The following is a 19,614-nucleotide window of genomic DNA, read 5'->3' as shown; positions in this document are numbered from 1 at the left end:
GGGGGTGTGGTGTGGAGTAGTGGCTGGGGGAGGTTGTTGATGAGGTCAAGGACGCCTTGACCTTCGCGCAGTGAGGGAGAGGGGGCCCGGGGGGCCGGGTTGGCGGGCGGATCCCAGGAGACAATGCGGATCGCTGTGTTAATGATGGAGGGATGAGTGTCGAAGATGCGCTCGAGGTGAAACGGGTAGATTTCGAGGGCGTCGGCCACCCGGGGGACGTGGGACCTGTCAAAATCCCTGGGAGGAAAGTCAGGGTGAGTGCGGAAGAACATGACGAGAGCGAAGAGAATGTCGGTGACAGTTTCTGTGTCGAGTGAATCGAGGTCGGGAGTGAGTTGGTGTGCCTCGGGGGGGACGTCGCTGGTGGGGAAGGGGGAAGCGTCGAGGAGACCGCGGACGAACGCGTAGGCCGCATTCGCGGCATCGCGGGACGCGGAGGAGAAGCCGTCGTCGAGGAAGGCTTGTAGGATGTCCGCCAGACGGGCTTTTTCCTCCGGGGGGCGTTGGGATTTGGGTTGGGCGTTGAGTTTGGCCATGGCGGCCAGGAAGCGAGCGCTGAGGATGGCGGGGTGCCGGAAAGACGGGACAGACGCCGGGAGCGGGGAGTCCGGAGCGGGCTGAGAGAGGGGAGTGAAATGGGCACTGAGGGACCGGAAGTACCGGTCCAGTTCGCCGAGTCCGGAGACAGGCGGGGCAGGCGAGGCAGAGGGGAGGGGGCCATGAGGCAGAAGCGCGGCCTCGGCCGCAAGGTTGAAGGCGAGTGCAGATGCCTCCGCATTGTGGAGGCGGGCCTGGGTGGAAAGGCCAGGGCCGTCGGGCTGCGTGTAGAGGCCGGCGGGCGTAGCGGAGATTTGAGTGTCGCTGGGGACGTTGAGGGTGGGGAGGGGCGAGGTGGAGCGGGCCATAGATACATCGGAACTAGTAGAGCTGGAGGGAGACATACGGGGAGCCGGGTCGACGGCAGGGGTTTTCTTTGAGGCAGCTTGGCCAGTAGAGGAGACTGTGGATGCCATTGTTAGTAGAGGACGATGAGGAAAGGACTCACGAGAGGGGATGGGAAGTGGGCGCTTATTGGGGATGGTGGTGGTACGAGTCGAAGATGAAGAGGAGTGCGGCAGCGTTGATTGCGTCCGAGGGCTGGCACCATCGCGACATATCAGCCATGACTAATTCTGAGCCGCAGGCTGCTCAGACGGAGCGCTACGCCGATCGTCACCTACGAGTACAAACACTTGACTCACCTGCTTGTGATATACCGCGCGACTAAAGACTCTGAACATCGACGCCAGCCAGCATCAGCCAGCATCAGCCCATGGCCAGCATCCCTCCAGCCGTGCCAAGAGGGCGCGTCCTGCGCGCGGTCACGTGCCAACCCTTCCCTCGCAGTCTGCCTGACCGCACAGAGCGTACCTTCCCAGGTCCCATACTAACTAGTTCATATAAATTCTGAGTCGATCACGGTCAATCAGAGAAACCCACGATATTTCCTGCAACCCGACATCGACCAAGACCTCAGCCACCTCCCGCCGCACGGGCCGCCCGGACGGACGGGCAGACGCCGGAGACGCGTTCTCCGTCGGCGACACCGCTGTGGCCCGGCAGACTCTAGACACACCGGGGCTCCCCTCATACCTCCCTGTTTTCCTCGTCTACATCCACGACTCGCAATCTTGCTCACCTTCACCCACCATGCCTCTTCTGCTGCCTACGATCGAGCAGATCGAGGACTACCTCGAGAACGTCGAGGACCTCATCGTCACCTCCCTATCAGCCGCTACTCCCGACCTCGGCCAGGTATCCGACGCCATCCACCGACTCTGGCAAGACGTCCTTCGGCACAGTCCACAAGCCGTTCCTGCTTCCTTCAAAGGTCTCGGAGCATTCGAGGTCCCCCCACCTCCTCCACCTCCGCCTCCTCCGAGCAGTGTCTGGGAGAATACCGCCAATTGGGTCGCCGATCACCCATGGACCACTGCAGGGATCGGCATCGGAGTAGTGGGAGCAGGCCTGCTTGTAGGCTACGCATCTCCTCGCATCCACAGAAGGACTAGAGTAGGAACGAGAAAACACGCCGCTGCTGCTAGCACCGACAGGAGACAAGTGATCGGTGAGTTCAATGGCGATTGCAGTATAGGACATGTGCCCCGGAAGCTTGCGCGAGAGAAGTATACTGTCCCTCTCCTGCTGGTAGTCGCAGTACTGTTGCAAACAGTGGATCCTCGAAGCGCACGTTTTTGGCGAACATAGGACCGATTTAGACCTTTACGTTACTGACTGCATCATACAGTTGTCCTCGGGGGAGATTCGCCCCTTGGCCATCCGCTCATCCTCGATCTCGAAAAGAAGGGCTACATAGTGATCACCAGCGTATCCACACCCGAGGCAGTCGACGAGATCGAGAGCAAATGCCACGGATACGTCCGTGCACTCGTACTCGACCCCACAGAGGTATGTCCCTCCTCCGCCCCCCTCCCCACACATCTCTTCATCTCATCCCATCCCCTCTAGCCGGAGATGATCCCCTTCTTCCTCCGCTCCCTCGCCTCGGCCATGTCCCGCCGCTTCCCCATCACGTCCGCCGGCGACCCCCACGCCCCGCCCAGCGCACACATCTACGTCCACTCCGTCGTCTCCCTCCTCACGCTCCCCTCCCCCGCCCTCACCCCACCCCCCGCGCCGCTCGAGCACCTCAATCTGCGCACGACGTACGCAGACTACCTCCAAGCGACGCACGTCGTCCCCCTCCAGCTCCTCCAGGCCCTCCTCCCCCTCCTCCGCGCGTCCCCCGCGCGCGCCCGCGACGCCCTCGCCAACGGCCTCGGAAAGCAGAGCATCGTCGTCTGCCTGCCCGCGACGGACGCGCGCGTCGGCCTGCCCTTCGCCGCGGCGCAGGCGATGAGCGCCGCCGCGACGCTGCGCGGCGTCGAGGTCCTCCGCCGCGAGATCCGCGCCGCGGCGGCGTCTGGTGCGGGGACGGAGCCCGCGGATGCGATGCGCAACATCAAGGTCACCGTCATCGACGTCGGTGTTGTCGGAGCTGCTGTTGGCGACGCTACGGGCGAGGGGCTGCGGACCTCAGTCGACGAGTGGACGCCCGCGGAGCAGGCGGCGTACGGGGCTGCGTTTGGGTCGATCCTGGAGGCGGACACGGGCGCGCCGTGCGCGATCAGGAGGCAGCCGAGCGACGTGGCGGCGTTCGTGGACACCGTCGTGGACGTCGTGAGCAGCGGGCGGAAGAGCGCGGGCGGGCTGGCGCCCGCCGCGGCGCGCCTTGGGCTCGGGAGGCTGCTCGAGGCCGTGCGCGGGGACAGGGTCGTCGTCGGGGCTGGGGGTGCGTCCGTCTCCCTTCGTGGCTGTCTGTCGTCGCTGTCGCTGATCCGTTCGGTCGATGCAGCGCGCACGTATGCGGTGGCGGCGCGGCTCCCGGCGGTCCTCCTCGACGCCGTGCTGAACCTTCCTTATCTCCTCATCTCGGTCCGGAACGCTCTCCTGCCTGTCGCCCCGCACGTCGTCCCTGCTGCCCCCGCTCCCAAGGCTGCGCCTGCGCCGGCGCCCCAGCAGCCTCCTGCTCCCGCCTCTGAGAAGACGAGCGAGAAGGCGGCAGAGGGGACGGACAGCGAGCACGAGCACAACTTGTCGGACGCGGGCAGCGAGGCGGACGTGGAGAGCAACGAGGGGTACGGCTCGGGGGTGGGCGAGTCGTGGGTCAGCTTGAAGAGCAAGTCTGGGCAGTCCGATGCTGCCTGAAGCTTGAAGTGTGCCCCGATGCCGCTTGAGGTCTCGCTAGGTCTGTCGCAGACCCTCTGCGGGGCGACGGCGAGCGGACCTCGGTAGGATAAGTTATATCTTCTCGGCCACTGGCGGAACGGTATCTTGTACTTTTGTACCAACAGTCTTTGTAGCACCGTTGCTCACTCTCCTTCTACCCGTATACTTGTACGCATACATCAGCTGTCCCTCTGCTCAACCACCTCCAGATCAATACAACCCCCTTTCTGCGCATCCCGAGTCAGTCTACACGTTGGGGATCTAGACATGCGCACGAGCTTTAAGGCACAGTCCGCAACGTATGCCCTCACGCGACTCGTCGCGAGTTTCGACGCCTTCCATATGTAATGGGATGTGAAACTACAGTTCCAAGTCGAGCGGAGACAACTCAGTACTACGTAGTGTAGTCGCCGTAAAAGGCAGGCGTTGTGGTTCCCAGTAGAGACCACGTGAATTCTCCCCGAAGTCCGACATGTATGCCTAGACTGGTTTTGTGTCTTGTTTTCAGACTCGACGTCTACCGAGCGACGAAGTCTCAGCCAGAATCGGCGTCCTCTTGTAATACGTATGTTTCAAAGACGCTAGAAGTCCGTGCAGACCAAGCTCAAAGTATGTTCTCGATGTAGGCATCCAAGATCACAATGGGTGAGCCTCCTCGCACCGCATAGCAGACCGACGAGCCCAATCATGCCATCTCGACCCCGCCCCAAGCGATCTCCCTCTGGCTCGTCCCGCACGAGAAAGACGCAGAGAAGATCAAGACCGTCATGCAACACCGCCCGGCCACCCCGCTTCATTCCCCCTCGTCGTTCCCGGCATTCCACCCCCACATAACGCTCGCGACGAGCCCCGACGCCGCCGCCCTCCGCGCGGCGATCCCGCCCCGCCAGCCCGCGGTCCCCGTGCGGTTCAAGTCCGTCGACATCGGCGATAAGTACTTCATGTCCGTCTACGTCGCCGCGCACTCCCCCGCGGGGTCCCCGCTCGAGACGCTGCGCGCGCACCTCCGCGCGGCCCTCGGCGACGCCGCGGTCCCGCCCCTCGCCCACCTCTCCCTGTACTACATAGACGATGCGGACAGGGCGCAGCGGCGGCTCACGGTGGAGGAGCTGCTGCGCCAGCTCCGCGTGCGGGGCCGGTGGGCGGGGGATTCGGTCGTCGGCTCGGACTCGACGGTCGTACTGGACTGTTATGCGGACCGGCTGGCGAACGAGGAGGGCGGCCTCGACGACAACTTTCACCACTTACTTGACAGAGTCGAGGGCGTCGAGATCTGGCTGATCAAGTGCGATGGACCTGTGGAAGGATGGGAGGTGATGGAGAAGTTCTCTCTAGTGCAGTGAATAGGGTGGTCACACGAGCTGGACTTCGGAGGTTACCGATAATTGGCCCCTGTCGACTGAGAGGCACTAGGAACTGTGTGCGTGATTGCTTGCGTGCTCCGACAACATCTGGCGCGGAAGCGCGTCACAAAACCAGCATCCAGGTAATCCAGAATTCACTTCGAACGTCGCGCATCTAGCCCACGACCTTTGATGCAACGCGTAACCATACCGCGGACATAAGCCATATAGTAGCAGCGACTCAGCTCTTGGGGGTAGGCATCATATTCTCTATGAATGACCGACGACAACATGGGCCCTTGATGTCAAAACGACGCGGGATACGACGACACGAAAGCAGCAGACATTCAGGCCTGCGACAAACGAGATGCGGGTGCGACAGGGTGGGCAAATTGCGGATTCCGATTAAATAGGATAGCAGCAGAGAGCATACTACAGGAGGCGGAGGACGACGTTAGACGACAAGACGTGAGGCAAGTGAGACAGGGGATGGCAGTGATGCTGGGATGAAGGGGTGGGGAACGTGGGGATACGAGCCTCAAGTGGATTGACAATAGTGGAAACGAAGACGAGACGAGTTGATCGACGAGAGGAATAGATTATGATGGCGCGCATAGACCACCATAGAAGAAGAGGATGGAGGACATACTAAACAAACTTGCATACATACACTGCTGCAGCACACTCTTACGCGTGCGTCGTCTGCTGCCTGAGCTGCTTCTGCTTCTCTTGCTCGAGCCGCTGACGCCGTGTTCCCCATCAGCGCCACCTTTGAAGACACATGGATAACAATACGTACAGAATACAGCAGCTGCACGGCCATTTGGATGTTTGCGGGCTGACCCGTTATAACGACCAACCGCTCGCCTTCGCTTCCCGCGGGGGCTGGCGCGCCGTTCATGCCAACCCCAACGGCGCCAGGCTCCATGATCTTGATCTGGCTTGCGCTCATGTGCCTAATCTCGTTGATTTTGGCACCGCCTTTTCCGATTATACACCCGACCAGGTCGTTGGGGATGTAGATCTGCTGCGTCTGCAGCTGGGACGGGGGGCCGCCGGCATACGGGTTATGGGCCGTTGCGGCTGCAGCTGCGGCTGGCGCATACCCCGGGACGTAGGAGGAGCCCATATATGGTGGGCGGCGCGACTGGCTGGTCGGGCGATAGGTCGAGTGGTTCGAGGAGGGCATGCGCTCATTCGCCTCGATCAGGATGTTCCCGATGTAGTACGTCGCGATGTGGATCGCGTCCGCAACACCAGACACGCTCAGCAGACGCTAGAGGACCATGAGACGAAGGAGGGAAAGGCAGCAACGTTGGACGCACCTCCGTAGAGCCCGGAAGCATGCCTTCGCTAGCATTGAGCCTCGCGCCGCTTGCATCCTGGATCTCCTTGATCTTGGTACCGCCCTTGCCGATCACGGAGCCCATACGAGAGTTAGGGATCATGAACTTGATCGTCACCGCACGGCTACCAGGGACAGAAGGCTTGTCGAAGGGTTCGTCATTGATCCTCCGCACAATGAGTCCGAAGGCCTTCGACACCGCGTCCAGGGGACCGCTGACGTTCAGGATGCGCTCGGGGTTGCCAGGAATGCTCTCTGACACCATGACGCGCGCTCCGCTCTTCTCCCGAATCTCGTTGACGTGCGAGCCGCCCTTACCGATGATGATGGATGCATCCTGGGTGACGATGAGACAGCGCATGTGAATGTTGGCCGCAGGGGTCGAGCCAGAGCCAGTTCCCCCAGGAGCAGTAGAAGCCGTCGCAGAATCACCACGGGACTCCGCCCCATCGCCGGAGGCTGCAGCGTCGGATGGACCTTTAGCATCGGGAGTGGAGGCCGCAGTATCGTCTGCGCGAGATTCCATCTTCACGTCACCGGCCACGGCAGAAGAGTGGCTCGAGCGATGGGAGTCATTCGAAACGCCAGTGTTGGCACGCTTGTGTTTGGGCTGGTCGCTGTCCGAGGGCGATCGGGAGCGCTTGCGGGTGATGTCGGCTTCTGGCATTATTCGAGAAACAACGGTGTGGTCAGGTATGCACAGATGGGAACCTCAGGGCCTCGGGGGTAGTGGACACGACGGAAGGGGGCGGAGTGCTTGGGACGGGGATGGAGGCTTGGGACGGGATATCGGAATGGATGTGTATATGTCTGGCGCAACGCAGTGGGGACGGTAAGGAGGGGGAGGAAGGGTAGAGGCACGGAGCTACCGAACATGGGACGTACCTGGGGCAGAGCTCACTGCCAAGCGCGACGAGGACGACGGACGCGAAGGCTGCCACGACAGCGGCTCGTGGTGGTGGTCGTCAAATGCAGAGTCGTTGCTGTCTCCAGTTCCAAACCCGGCCTACCAAGGCGCCTCTCCGCACTGCCTCTGAGAATCCCATCTTCGTCCCTGCTCGCCGCCTTGACCCCAACATCTCTGACGGGGCATCTTGACCTTGTATGTCCTCGTCTGTCGCTGTATGTGTTGGATTACTCCGCGAACAAACTTCATGTTAAACACACCGCTCACTTGCTCGATGATGCTGGCTTGCTCTCGACGCGCCAGCCCGGAACACGCGGGCCTAGCAAGCACAGTTCCCCGGGATATATTGCAACTCAACATCTACTCAACAAGACGAATGATCCATCGCAGCAAGCATTCAACTTGGGTCGGAATAGGTAAGCATATTAATGTTGTTATTGTTCCTCCAAGCGCCCGCATCGACGTTGAGCGTAGCGCCTGTGAACTACTCCGAAGATTGCATGTCTCTTACCCACGTCTTCTCATCAACAGTATTGTGGGCGACCCATATCTCCAAGCGAAATCGACATCGCTCATGCATGAGTATGTATCGTAAGCCACACCGCCGGATGTCAGGAGGCCAGAGCCGACGTCTCCCTTACGTCAGCGCTAAGGCGACTGTCCTTGAACCATTCCTGGACAACAAAGGCCAGACATAACAAAAGGAGTCCCCGTCCCAGGCAATCGCTTTAGTCCTCTAGCCGACGATTGTACGCTGGCTCGACGCCATGCACGCACTATATATGACCTCCCGCCATCTCGCTTTACCTTTACGGCCTGTCCGTTTTCCCCCTTTGTGAGCTTTCGGCCCTTCGACCCAGTTCTGAAGCTTTGACCTGCCAGCATGACTTATAACGCTCCCCCTCCTTCGTACGATGAGCTGTACAACTCACAGCACGCATCTACTTCGTCATCTTCATCGACCTCGTCAATGTTCGGCTCGCTGAAACAGTCTCTGGCTTCGTTCACGATGGTCCCTAGTAAAGTCGACCTTGAAATCCTGCCCTTTGACAGCATCGACATGTACGGTCAGCCCGACAAAGAGTAAGGCTTCGCGACACTCGCAAGGGACATTCTCACTGACATATTGACCCTCTTACAGTGCTGCTTATTCGCTATCGGGGCAAATCGTTGTGAAGCTCGTGCCACCTACTAGCTGGTTCTGCTCGGAGACCCCTCAGGGAGACGAGTGTTTCCTCCTCGAGTCCCTTGTCGTCACATTTGAGGGTCAGAGCGAGCTTGTGGCGCCGCAAACTGGCTACGCCTCTTGCCGTCTTATCGAGTTCTCCAAGGAGCTCATCACCGAGGATCCGATTGTGATCCGGCACTCCTGGTCAGAGGACGCCACACGCAATCCTGCGCAGTGGTACGTGACCTTCAACCTGAACATCCCAGGATGGCTTCCGCCTACATGCGGCACATCGTACGGCAACTCCACCGACGAGCCGGAGGTCAGCTACCGTCTCTCCGCAGTAGCGAAGTACCGCGAAGACAGGCCTGCGCAACCGTCCTCGTGGCGTACAACGTGCTATGGCTATATGAGCCTGCCGACCACGCAAATGGTCAAGGCCCGCGGCGTCGACGTGACGATCAACAGGTTCACCATCCCCCCGCCGCAATGTACGCTTGCAGGCTCAGAGCTTCCCGAAGCTCCCTTCCGAAGCGTGGAGTACATTGGCACGATGACGGATGCTGGCAGTGCGACCGTTCCGTCTGAGATCCTGTCTAAGCTCCGAATGCGTGCTACCGTCCCGGAGCACATCCCAATGGATGCAGGGTCCTTCCCTCTGCTCTTGAAGGTTCGTCCGGACGGCCTGTCTGCAGACGAACGGAAACGGCTGCATATGCCCGGCTTCCTCGTGTCGGTCGTGCAAAACGAGATTATTCGGTGAGTCGTCTTAAGCTCCTGCGTTTGTTCGCTGTCTCACTCTATGATTATAGTGCGTCTATGTCGGCCCATTACGCCCAGGAGTGGCCTGTGCCTCCCGCCTCCGAGCAGCCTCCCAACCATCCGATTCGTACGCGCCGCCATGATTCTCGCGAATACGAGTGCGGCATGATATTCAGCCCTGCAGCCGGCACCTCTGCCACTCGCTCCTACTCTCTCCTCCATTCCGGCTTCGCTGGCAAGTTCGAGCTTGACGAGTCCAAAGCGAACTTCCAAGACGAGCGCTTTGAGCAAGACGACACGTGGATTCGCGTCCGCGTCGACGTCCCCTTCCGCGACATCCTCGTCGAGCCGCACCTCCTCCCGCAGTATGAAGATCATCCCCTCCCCAAGCTTCGCCCTTCCGAGCGCGGCCCGATCATGACAGTGTATCATAGGCTCGAGATCTCGCTCGCGTGCGCGTACGACCTCCCAGAAGATGGCGCAACCCCGGGCAAGGAGCGTGCCCTCGACGAGCTCAAGTTCACCATTCCGCTCAGCTTCGTCCGCGTACCGCGCAGCGGCCCTCACTGCCCGCGCACGGAGTCCTTCACCGAGGCAACCGGAAGCCCGCTCTCGACTACGTCCCCGGCAGGTTCGGTGCGCATGCTCACGGAGCGCGTGCCGCTCCCGCAGCTCAGCCAGCCTTACGCTCAATCGCTGCCGGCGTATAACACGCTGTATCACAAGAACGGGGCGAGGATCGAGGACCCGACGCCGCTGCCAGTTTATACGAAGGATGGCGGACGCGAGCATCCGCTGGAGACGAGCTCAGAGCAGCGTGTCGAGGAGGCGGAGCCTCCTGCGATGACGATCTGTAAGCAGACGCCGCTGCATAAGGCAGTGGTGTACTCGACGCCACCTCTCCCTCGCTTGTAGACAAGCGGGTGAACCGGTGCACCTTACGTCTTCCTCTCCGTTATTTGTCAGTGTTCATGCATTCCATCAAGTCTCCATTCATGTCCACGCGCATTCACATCTGCCTCATAACTCGTTCCGCAACTAATTGGCATCCCTGCTCTGTTGTACACTCACTCTCTTTGTCCTAGATCGACATACATCACCCTTGTATCATTACCGCCCTTCTTTCATACTCGCCCCGGTTTAAGTACGTTGTATCCATAGCTATCAGCCCTCGTTGTCTCGTGTTCATATCCTGGTGATCCTGACCCCACGCAACTCATGGTTCACACTTGAAAGACCTTTGAAACAATTGTGCGTGCTCAGCATAGTGAATTCTATCCACCATGTAAGGCATATACACTTGATGGTCGTGGGCAAGCAGCTTCCCCTCACGGGCTCTCCGGGTACATCAACGGGATCTATGTACAGTTCCGAGGACCCACTGGACATATATTTAACCTATCGTAAGTATGTACTGTGTATTCATATCAACTACACTCGCAATATGCGTGCTAAGAGAGAAGCATACAGGACATGTAAATTCTGACATCATTTCGAATAAATAATCCACATAATTCTGGGTGATGCGAACGCTTTGGACAAGACCTAGTATATACCATAGGGTCAAACATTCCAGCTCAGATGCTGTCAGGGATCACGTCGTAGACACGGGAAAAAGGTGTACACAGTCAAGAGACATATTGCCACGACATATTGTCATAATAAATGGCCACTGCACGCGCATGACGCACGACCATACGTTCACGTTCCTATGTCGAATACATAGGTAATCCTATTTCAAGAGAGGTTAGCGTGATTTTCAAGGAAGTATCGTCACATTGGGGCACTGACAGAACGTAGACTCTGATTACCGTGCTCTTGGTGTCCTGGAAAGGGAGATATCAAGATCGCTGCGTTTTATCAGCAATGTCGAGAACACGGTGAGAAGCCAGGATCTTACAGTGCGAAGGCTATGGCCATCGACCGTGATCTCAGGGTCACGGGAGGTGCCCGTTGTACTGCGACTACCGCGACCGGCGGGGTGACCTGGGGCCCTCGAGCAACGTACACGGCATTCAAGCCCCGTGCTGTTCTGCGAAGGTCGGAAGGGGAAGGGGGTGACCTGGTCGTGTGGCTTACGCTACGTCGAGCAGTAGGCAATTGGATGGGTACGCCACGCCTAGGACGAAACGCCGTACTGATCGGAGCCTCAGGATCAACAGTACCTGATACGTCTTCCATGAGTCCGCGACGCCTAGGTCGAGATGCTGTACTCATCGGTTGAAACGCTGTGCTGCTTGTGGACGAGTCCGAGTCCAAACGGCTGACGACGTGGGGCGTCTCCAAAGGACTCGAGACGTTACGAGCGGCCGGCTGGCCGAGAACAGTATTCGTTACGGTCTCGGAGGGGGTTTCCCACTCAGGGAACAGGCGTATGAGCGAATGGCTAGACTGCGGTTTGCGGCAGATGGGGCAAGGGGTCGGTATGTAGGAGAAGACTGAACCCGCGCATTCAGAGCAGAAGAGGTGGCCGCATTGAGTGGAGACCACGGTCTTGTCCTGGAGCGCCTCGAGACAGACTCTGCAGATGATGGTGGCCATTGAGAGGGTTTGAGGAACCAGACGTGAGCGAGGAGGTCAAATGAGAACTGAGTGCGAGGTGCTGCGGTACCGCGGCACTGTATGGCACCATGCCATGCAACGACTTCCTGAACATGTGCCTGTCGGCGTGCATCTTGCGTAAGCACGTTCCGGTCGAAGACTAGTATCTGGCAAGTCGGTCCGGTGAAAGATGCCTTTTATCTGGACAGCCCTCCGCTGTCTCCCTGAACCCTAGGGTACCGGGGTAGTCGAAGCGGGAAGTATACCACCGGTTATCTAAATCATCAGACATGGAGTTCAGCGACGGGAAGTAACCTTCAGCGGGTACTTGTCCTGACTGTGAGGAGATCATTATTTGCCACATGTCTGCCGGACTCTGTATTGTGGGCGTAAGTTGAAGCGAGCGTAGATGCTACTAGACCCGAACCTCCCCGAAACTGAGCTTGACATCATATGAAACGCGTGTTGGGAGAGGCACGACGGACATTCCTCAGTGGCTGCCTACGATCATGTTCACGAGCACCGCTGCGTGCAGCCATGCTCTGCTTCCAACGGCCAGTATCGCTCCCTAGTAGGCCGGAATTGATGGAGGTCACGTTGCACGGCTGTACTACTCTGGATATCCCTTCTTCATCGCCGTACACGCTATGAGCTCTACTGAAGCCATGAGCCCATCGTACGGTTCACACAAGGAAGTTGAGACCTAAACAAAACCTTTGTGAAGTCAGCTGTGCCCACCTTACTTAGTAGCTGCCTACGCTTGGCTTCCATTCCGCGGCCGGAGCAAACGTCGTTGCTCCGGCGCTAAATTCAGAGCGGGGCCTTATGCGGAGCTCAAAAATATGAGCGGACGGGACGGCGTTCTCCGAGCCTGTATGAGAAGCGTGGATCGTCGACAAATAGTAATCTCAGTCGCAGCTTATACCACGCTCGAACGAAGGCAGACCGCTGTCGCAGCTCACGCGCAGCTCGATCTCTCTGTTCTTCATGCTATGGAGACCTTCACCAGTGAATAAGATCACATCCTCGATCAGGCTGAAGGGCTCACAGCGCCGAGCCAGATGGTCTGGTGACTTCGTCCTGTTCGATTTCCTTCGGCCTTGCAGACGAGCGGACAGCTCGTCCCAGCCAGACCTGCTGTCAATGGGACCCTAAGCCTGCGGCACTCATTTCCGAACGCCACCACCTCGGCAGAGGCGTGCCGTTGTGAGACTGTAATTCATAGCCACAGCAGACATGGATCGGTTCCTAGCGCAGGGAGCCCACCAAGGCTCAGCGTGGTGGCTTTATGTTGATGCCGCCTTTTCGCGATCAGGTTTTTGCTCTTTTGGATCATTGTCCGTCCGATCTTGCTTGTATTGATCTTCGCAGACACAGAATTCTACAGGCGATACGAGTTGGGGACTAATACAGGCGGTCTAGCAATCTCGCCAACATCTGATGAAAATGTGAGTACCAGGCCGGAGACTCGTTATGACGCTGACTCTGAGCGTAAACTCACAGGATGAAATAGTGAGGAACAATATATTCCTTATTAGCGTATGGTACACTCGCGCCACAGGTCTACCCATAAGCGGAACAGTCACCATGCTGAGCATTGCTCGATCAAAGTTCGACGCCACTTACAAGGTGAGGACCAGCTTTTCCTGGGACTTTCACTCCGGCCACCACAGCCAGCGCATGGTAGAACATCTCTCCGCCTATCTCTTCGTATCCTCCTTCTATGGCGCGCCTTCCGTACGGCAGAAGACCACAACTCGTCGGGACCCATTCCATTGTCGCAGCGTTGAAGGGGAGAAGATGGCAGATCCCTATGTTCTCGTACTCCTTCCCTCCATAGGAGACCCTCGCCTTAATGGAATTGTACGGCATGATCTTGCAGGGGTGCCAGCCGCCATTAAACAGCGTGGTGCCGAGGTAGAGAGGTGTCCCGTCCCCATCCCATGCTGGGACTTCTCCAGCAAGCCGCCATGGGAATTCCGAGTGGTCGCCCAGGGGTACGTAGACATCAGGGACATATTGGACGGGCGCAGGTTCGGGATGGGTGATGACAGGGTGGACTGGAACGGGCACAGGTTCGGGATGAGTGATGGCAGGATGGATAGGAACGGGCGCATGGTCGACTCTGGTGTCGCTGTGAATTGGAGCTCCGTCGTTGTCGTACTCGTACTCGTCCTCGCTGTCGTCCTTGCCATCGTCCTCGTCCTCTGACGATTCCCACTCGGGGAACAGTCGGATCAGCTGACCGTGAGTGTGCGGTTTGCGGCATACGGGACATGGTGCGCGACCCCGCTTGAAGACGACGCTCGCGCAGGCAGAACAGAAAATATGGCCGCATTTCGTCGTCACCATGGTTTTCTCGTGTAGCGTTTCGAGGCATATTCTACAAATGAGAGAGGGCATGCGGCAGGTCAAAGATGACAGCAGAGGTAGACGTACAAGGAGGCTTCGTGCAGCACAGCTTCCAACTGCACAATCTCTTATACTTATGCTAAACTCATTCTACCTGCCGCAGCCTGTCCGCGCCGCAGATCATATGAAGCATCAGTTCTTCACAAGTTGGTTTTACCCTTGAGGAGTCCACAATTGACAGCGGTGATAATCTCATAACTGGAAGGGCGGCCCGCAACGCCGAAGAATATAGATGGACCGGAGGGGTCAAGGCTTGTAGTTGTGGTATCATGGCCTGATCAAGGCTCGCCACACGGCCTGGTCTAAAGACTCAGAACCCGAGAAATCGACCGGTAAGCATATAGCAGAGATTGAACCTTGATAACTAGTCGCTAGGCGTTGTTCCGGCCGCACGTTCGAGATCAGAAACTGAACAGACAGGTGATAGCTCTGTGGTTTTGGGAGCTAATTGAAACAAGGTTTTTGAATATCCGCATTACGTCTGCCCGACGATCCACACGCCATGCGGCTTTCACATGGTTGTTCATCAAATGGTAGCAATGCATCCGACAGTTCTTCAAATTGTCGTCACATCGTCTTTTCCACAGTCGTTATCTTAGAATGAACCCAACGAGATGACTCGAGACGTTTCTCATCGCGATGTGAATACAATACAAATATACGTGCTTGGGTAGTCCGTTGGCAGGTGAAGGATGGGGGTGTTAGGTGCAATCGTCATCAGGGCCTCGACGAATAAGCCACGCACACTGCTCGGGCCTCCTGAGTCATCGGACGTCTCTCTGAAATGTCCAGCGACCTAGTAACGACTTGATCAAATTCCCTGGTATATCGTCATCTACCTAGCGTGACTGTGCTTGTGTTGTGAGAGCATATCTGTGACACACCAGTAAACAACGTTCAGTCGCGCCAGCATCTGTGAACGATAGATTGAATATCACATAAATACAAGTATTTGGGAAGTCCGTGGATGCTCACAAAATTCGTAATCATCAATGTGGAGCTCACGACCTTCAAATGACACATTAGCCCCATCCTGTAAAGCAACAAAGTCAGCGGCGCTCTATTCAGCTCACGGACGCGTGGTATAAACTCACGATATGCGCCCCGGTCTTACCAGGGATCTTGAATCCTTCGACTACGGCGAGCGAGTGGTATAGCTTTTTCAAGCCACCACGCTCATATCCGCCCTCGACAGGGCGCCTTCCAAGCGGAAACCGGCGATGAGCCATGTGGACCCATTCCATCCTTGTAGGGTCGAAGGGAAGGATATACGCCTCCCCCCGATGCATGTACTCCCTACCGTCATACGAAACCAAGCTTGTGGGGTAGCTGTTAGGTTGAATCTTGCAGGGATGCATGCCATCTTCGAAGGCAGCGACCCCAAGGAAGAGCGGGGATCCGTCCTTGTCTGTCGTTGGCACGATCCCGACACGTGTCCAGGGAAAGGTTGCCGAATCAAGAGAGATGCGAAGCAAGGAGGCATCAGGATGACTCGGATTGAGCACGCGCGCCGATTGCCGCGGTGTTGGGGAGATGTCGGACTGGGGAGTAGGAGGATTCTTCCCGTCGTTCCATTCGTGCCCGTACACGGGAAACAGGCGGACGACTTGGTCGACGGCTTGCGGCCTGCGACAGATTGGGCACAGAATCGGAGGCGTCTGGTCGAAGTGAGATGTCAAACAATCAGAACAGAAGTGTGCCCGCAAGTGGTCGACATGGGTTTCTTGATCTCCAGCGTGTCGAGACAGATGGAACAGATGAGCGAGGACATCACCGGTGCGTTATTGATAGGGGGTGAAAGAGAGGAATATCAGAGTCAGGGGTTTATGTATGTTGTACTGCTAGGCTGCTAACCCTTGACCTCGAAGCTCCGGCCCACGCAGGCTCGCCCATCTCTAGCGGCTGGAGTCTTTCATGCGATTGGAGGAACAAGATGGGGAAGGGCATGATTGGTCTTCGCACACCTGACTTCTCTCTAGGAACTGACGTTCGTATGAAGAATGCTTCTGCGATAGACAAGAAACGTTCTCGTGAACAGCACAGACTCCGCGCCCAAGATCGAAGGACCGGAAATGAACGAAGAAGGCGGAGCCTTTACGTGCATTCGCCTTGAGGTGGCTCTTGCTTTGAATGGGCTTTGCAGGGTCCTCAGCTTGGAAGTCGAAGGAGGTCCACACGTCCGGCCCTCTGAACTGGCAGTCATTGTGTAACGAGTACGTTAACCGCATGCAGCCACAGCCCAAAGTAAACATACCTCGTCAGGAAGCAATTTATATATTGCACCCATCGATAAGCTTCCATCTCTGACCGAGATGAGAGAACAATCCGCAAGTGTCCTCTCAATCTTCTCGATCGTCTGCGCGTCCGAGAAAGACCCTTGATGGTGTCCATAAGCTTCTGCATAGTGTCTCCTTATTTTTAGTGTCCGTTTCTGTTGACAGAAGAAGCTGCTTCCACAATGTCACGAACCACGCAGTAGGAGGAGAGTACAGCCTATACTATTCAAGCACAATGAGCGAGACGGCAAGACATGATTGCATCAAGAGATTGCATAACTGAAGAATCCGGTGGCCGACACTTCAAGCTCCTTCTTCAATGTGCGAAACATGCAAGCCATATGTCAGGAATGGAGTCAAGACTGAGGCAGGTGACGAGAGATCGTCAGACAATTATGGGGCGACAAGCAAGGTGCTTGCGAGTAGACGGACTAGGGGCCATCGACGTCCACGCGATCGCTGGATGAGGCGGCTTCCTTCGTGTTTAGCTATGGCAGCAGTGCCGTAGAATGCGCATCGTCGGGGTGTAGGTTAGCGCCACGTAACGAGGCGCTCAGCAATCGCGCCAACACCTGCGAGCTTGCGATTAGCATGTAGTGCGCAATTGATGTCTCGCAGACGGCCGCTCACAATATCTCATAGTTGCGAACGTGATGCTCGCGGTCGGCAAACGACACGTTGGCCCCCTTCTGTACACCCAGCTCAGTCAGCGCTCCGTTCCGAGCTCTTACGAGGACAGACAGCTGAAAGCTCACAATATGTTCACCAGTCTTTCCTGGTGTTTTCACGCCTTCCACCACAGCAAGAGCATGGTAGAGCTTCTGCCCTCCGATGCGCTCATATCCGCCTTCGACAGGGCGCCTCCCGCTGGGGATTCGCCCGTCGGCCGCCGGGACCCACTCCATCGTGGTGGGATCAAATGGGAGGAGGAAACCCACCCCGCGATATGGGTATTCTTTCCCCCCATAGGAAACCCAAAGCATGGGATAGTTGCTGGGCCTGATCTTGCAGGGATGCATGCCATCTCTGAAGTCAGCGATTCCAAGGAAGAGCGGCGACCGATCCTTGTCGGTCGTCGGCGGGATCCCCGCCTGTGTCCAGGGAAAGTGCGCTGAGTGTCGAAGAGAGATGCGTAGTAAAGCGACATCAGGAGGAGGGGTGCGAAAAGGTGTGGAGGGCTGAGGTGGCTGAGTTGGAGTATTCGGTTGTGGGTTATACGGATATGTTGAGGGCGGCTGTGGTATTTGAGATATTTGTGGCTGTGGCATGTCGGCGGCGTCGTTTAACGCGTGGCCATATTCAGGATAGAGACGGATCAGCTGCTCGAAGGCCTGTGGCCTGCGGCAGGTGGGGCAGATCGGGCGAGTCTGTGCGAAGTGGGACACTGCACATTCAGAACAGAAGATGTGTCCGCACAAGGTCGACATAGGTATCCTGTTGTGGACCGTGTCGAGGCATATGGCGCAAATGAACATGGACATCACGAAACTCGGACAGCTGAAGGGAGTGTGCGAGAGGTGCGAGAGGCAAGAGCGTGTATTCGGTTCTGTGGGTGCTTGCCCTTCCGCCGCCTTCGCGCTTGCATGGGCGGAGGCTCGGAATTTGCCGACAGCCAAGCGTGCTTGCGGCGTGGCCACGACTGTGATGCATATCAGTACTCTGTGTACTTGTAGTTCACAGTGTGGACAACGTGATCAGTCGCAACTTCTCCGCCAATTACTTCGAACCAAGGATTAACACGCATGTTCAGCGCCAACGGCAGCAGAACGAGTAGTATGGGATGATAGCGAGAACATAGGAGTTTGAGGAGGCGCATAGACGTAGATTATACAGTAGAACCCCCGTGCAACATTGGGTATATGGGGACAGTAGAGCGTACCGATGTCAGGGTACAGTGATGATTAATATACGAGTCAAAGTCTGATGACTTTCCAGTTAGACGTCCACACTCAAGCGACAACCAAATCGTCCGAGGTATCGTTCGAGGGACCGCGTCGGGCAGCCCGTTTCGTCTCTTCTATCTTGTTCCTCAGAGCATGATACTACAAGCTACAATGTCAGCCAGGAAAACCATGGGAACACTTAGCGCACCTTTTTCTTCGCCCTGACTGCGGCTTGCCTCCACTCGTCACATTGTTGCTTGACTTCTTCAAGCTCGTTCTGGGCCTTGCCAGCCTTGACACGCTGACGGCCCGCATCCTCGGCTGAAAGGCCACATTGGCGCTCGAGGAGGGCGATACGATCCTCTAACTGGATGATCTTCGACTGGAGATAGTTTTTCTCCTTCTCTAGCCTCTCATTGGTGGCTTGGTGTTGTTGTATTTGTGAACGAAGATACGCTTCGTTTGCACGAGCATTTTGCGCATTGCTTCTAAGCCGCCTGAGACGATCATTGTCATCCTTCATTTTCTAGAAATCGTATCAGGGTGAGAATGTCGGAGACGCCAAGTATTGAAAGCGGACCGTGGACATCAAGCTCAATTGGAAGGAGACTTCATGAAGGAGTTGCTAGGAGTATTGTGAGCAGATATGGACATGTGAGAAACGCGTGGAAATGCATACGGTATTGATGTGTGGTCGTTCACGGTCAGTCACCGAGTTCACAAAAGTGTTGCATCTGTCGAAAATATCAGCAGGCGAGCGATGAACGTCCCAGGAATTACATACGTCAGCAGTGCATCGTGCGCGTCCTGGCGGTCCGCGATGGCTTGCTTGATTGCATCGACCGCGTCTTCTCCTGCCCGCTCAATGCTCCGAACGGACACTGGACTGGAGGAGACGGAGACGCCTCCCTCTGCAGTGCGTGAGTCACCACGCGGCTCGCTGTCTTCCCAATCCGGATACAAGCGAATCATCTGGTCTAGAGGTTGCGCTTTGCGGCAGACCGCACATGAAGGCTGCTCCATACGCGCAAGGTGGAAAGTCGCGCAGTCTAGACAGTAGATGTGGCCGCATAAGGTGGTCATCGGCTTCTTAGCATCATCAAGAGAGTCGAGACAGATACTACAGCGGAAAGTTGGCATTACGGTCGTGACTGGCTAGAAGACGAGCAAGAAGAGCGGCAGGTGTGGCAGTGGTTATATGCAAGAGCA

General features: G+C 57.1%; 8 protein-coding genes across 8 annotated transcripts; 2 read left to right on the top strand and 6 right to left on the bottom strand.

Annotated features, from left to right (window-relative positions):
- Positions 1-61: 61 nt before the first annotated feature.
- On the bottom strand, positions 62-1,013 carry DICSQDRAFT_165988 (uncharacterized protein; the record flags this gene model as incomplete). Its single annotated transcript, XM_007361490.1, has 1 exon — positions 62-1,013. A coding segment is annotated over one exon (952 nt), but the record flags the coding sequence as incomplete, so codon positions are not given.
- Positions 1,014-1,689: 676 nt separating this feature from the next.
- Positions 1,690-5,166, top strand: DICSQDRAFT_98312 (uncharacterized protein; the record flags this gene model as incomplete). The annotated part of the gene is made up of 5 exons (XM_007361489.1): positions 1,690-2,128; positions 2,288-2,448; positions 2,509-3,331; positions 3,395-3,705; positions 4,437-5,166. 5 exons carry the CDS (start codon positions 1,690-1,692, stop codon positions 5,109-5,111), a joined length of 2,409 nt encoding a protein of 802 aa, XP_007361551.1. The 3' UTR covers positions 5,112-5,166.
- A 14-nt stretch (positions 5,167-5,180) lies between these two features.
- DICSQDRAFT_159257 (uncharacterized protein) lies at positions 5,181-7,386 on the bottom strand. Its single transcript, XM_007361488.1, has 4 exons — positions 7,342-7,386; positions 6,437-7,266; positions 5,911-6,387; positions 5,181-5,852 (listed from the first exon to the last, which is right to left on the bottom strand). Exons 2-4 carry the CDS (start codon positions 7,121-7,123, stop codon positions 5,799-5,801), a joined length of 1,218 nt encoding a protein of 405 aa, XP_007361550.1. The 5' UTR covers positions 7,124-7,266; positions 7,342-7,386; the 3' UTR covers positions 5,181-5,798.
- An 860-nt stretch (positions 7,387-8,246) lies between these two features.
- DICSQDRAFT_177632 (uncharacterized protein) lies at positions 8,247-10,423 on the top strand (the record flags this gene model as incomplete). Its single annotated transcript, XM_007361487.1, has 3 exons — positions 8,247-8,446; positions 8,505-9,290; positions 9,344-10,423. 3 exons carry the CDS (start codon positions 8,247-8,249, stop codon positions 10,206-10,208), a joined length of 1,851 nt encoding a protein of 616 aa, XP_007361549.1. The 3' UTR covers positions 10,209-10,423.
- A 355-nt stretch (positions 10,424-10,778) lies between these two features.
- On the bottom strand, positions 10,779-12,125 carry DICSQDRAFT_152253 (uncharacterized protein). Its single transcript, XM_007361486.1, has 3 exons — positions 11,194-12,125; positions 11,085-11,143; positions 10,779-11,025 (listed from the first exon to the last, which is right to left on the bottom strand). The coding sequence occupies exons 1-2, from the start codon at positions 11,832-11,834 to the stop codon at positions 11,101-11,103; spliced, it is 684 nt and encodes a 227-aa protein (XP_007361548.1). The 5' UTR covers positions 11,835-12,125; the 3' UTR covers positions 10,779-11,025; positions 11,085-11,100.
- Positions 12,126-13,439: 1,314 nt separating this feature from the next.
- Positions 13,440-14,186, bottom strand: DICSQDRAFT_124281 (uncharacterized protein; the record flags this gene model as incomplete). The annotated part of the gene is made up of 1 exon (XM_007361485.1): positions 13,440-14,186. The coding sequence occupies one exon, from the start codon at positions 14,184-14,186 to the stop codon at positions 13,440-13,442; it is 747 nt and encodes a 248-aa protein (XP_007361547.1).
- Positions 14,187-16,602: 2,416 nt separating this feature from the next.
- Positions 16,603-17,790, bottom strand: DICSQDRAFT_98301 (uncharacterized protein; the record flags this gene model as incomplete). Its single annotated transcript, XM_007361484.1, has 3 exons — positions 16,603-17,094; positions 17,153-17,211; positions 17,278-17,790. 3 exons carry the CDS (start codon positions 17,788-17,790, stop codon positions 17,076-17,078), a joined length of 591 nt encoding a protein of 196 aa, XP_007361546.1. The 3' UTR covers positions 16,603-17,075.
- A 513-nt stretch (positions 17,791-18,303) lies between these two features.
- Positions 18,304-19,572, bottom strand: DICSQDRAFT_132419 (uncharacterized protein). The gene is made up of 5 exons (XM_007361483.1): positions 19,190-19,572; positions 19,085-19,139; positions 18,986-19,030; positions 18,614-18,931; positions 18,304-18,564 (listed from the first exon to the last, which is right to left on the bottom strand). Exons 1-5 carry the CDS (start codon positions 19,543-19,545, stop codon positions 18,472-18,474), a joined length of 867 nt encoding a protein of 288 aa, XP_007361545.1. The 5' UTR covers positions 19,546-19,572; the 3' UTR covers positions 18,304-18,471.
- Between the last annotated feature and the right edge of the window lie 42 nt (positions 19,573-19,614).

This window comes from Dichomitus squalens (assembly GCF_000275845.1).
Source record: "Dichomitus squalens LYAD-421 SS1 unplaced genomic scaffold DICSQscaffold_2, whole genome shotgun sequence".
NCBI lineage: Eukaryota > Fungi > Basidiomycota > Agaricomycetes > Polyporales > Polyporaceae > Dichomitus > Dichomitus squalens.
The sequence above is the reverse complement of the archived record's forward strand: the minus strand, read 5'-3'. Positions and strand labels throughout refer to the sequence as shown.

What these genes read in the sequence shown, in the direction of transcription:
- DICSQDRAFT_159257 (XM_007361488.1), bottom strand. Translation starts at nt 7,123, where the DNA reads ATGCCAGAAGCCGACATCACCCGCAAGCGCTCCCGATCGCCCTCGGAC. An exon ending in TGCTTCCGGGCTCTACGGAG is followed by an intron (nt 6,388 to 6,436) that starts GTGCGTCCAACG and finishes ATGGTCCTCTAG; the next exon opens with CGTCTGCTGAGCGTGTCTGG. An exon ending in CCGTGCAGCTGCTGTATTCT is followed by an intron (nt 5,853 to 5,910) that starts GTACGTATTGTT and finishes ACACGGCGTCAG; the next exon opens with CGGCTCGAGCAAGAGAAGCA.
- DICSQDRAFT_152253 (XM_007361486.1), bottom strand. Translation starts at nt 11,834, where the DNA reads ATGGCCACCATCATCTGCAGAGTCTGTCTCGAGGCGCTCCAGGACAAG. An exon ending in ATGGCCATAGCCTTCGCACT is followed by an intron (nt 11,144 to 11,193) that starts GTAAGATCCTGG and finishes GATAAAACGCAG; the next exon opens with CGATCTTGATATCTCCCTTT.
- DICSQDRAFT_132419 (XM_007361483.1), bottom strand. Translation starts at nt 19,545, where the DNA reads ATGCCAACTTTCCGCTGTAGTATCTGTCTCGACTCTCTTGATGATGCT. An exon ending in AACGACCACACATCAATACC is followed by an intron (nt 19,031 to 19,084) that starts GTATGCATTTCC and finishes CAATACTCCTAG; the next exon opens with CAACTCCTTCATGAAGTCTC. An exon ending in AATTGAGCTTGATGTCCACG is followed by an intron (nt 18,932 to 18,985) that starts GTCCGCTTTCAA and finishes TACGATTTCTAG; the next exon opens with AAAATGAAGGATGACAATGA.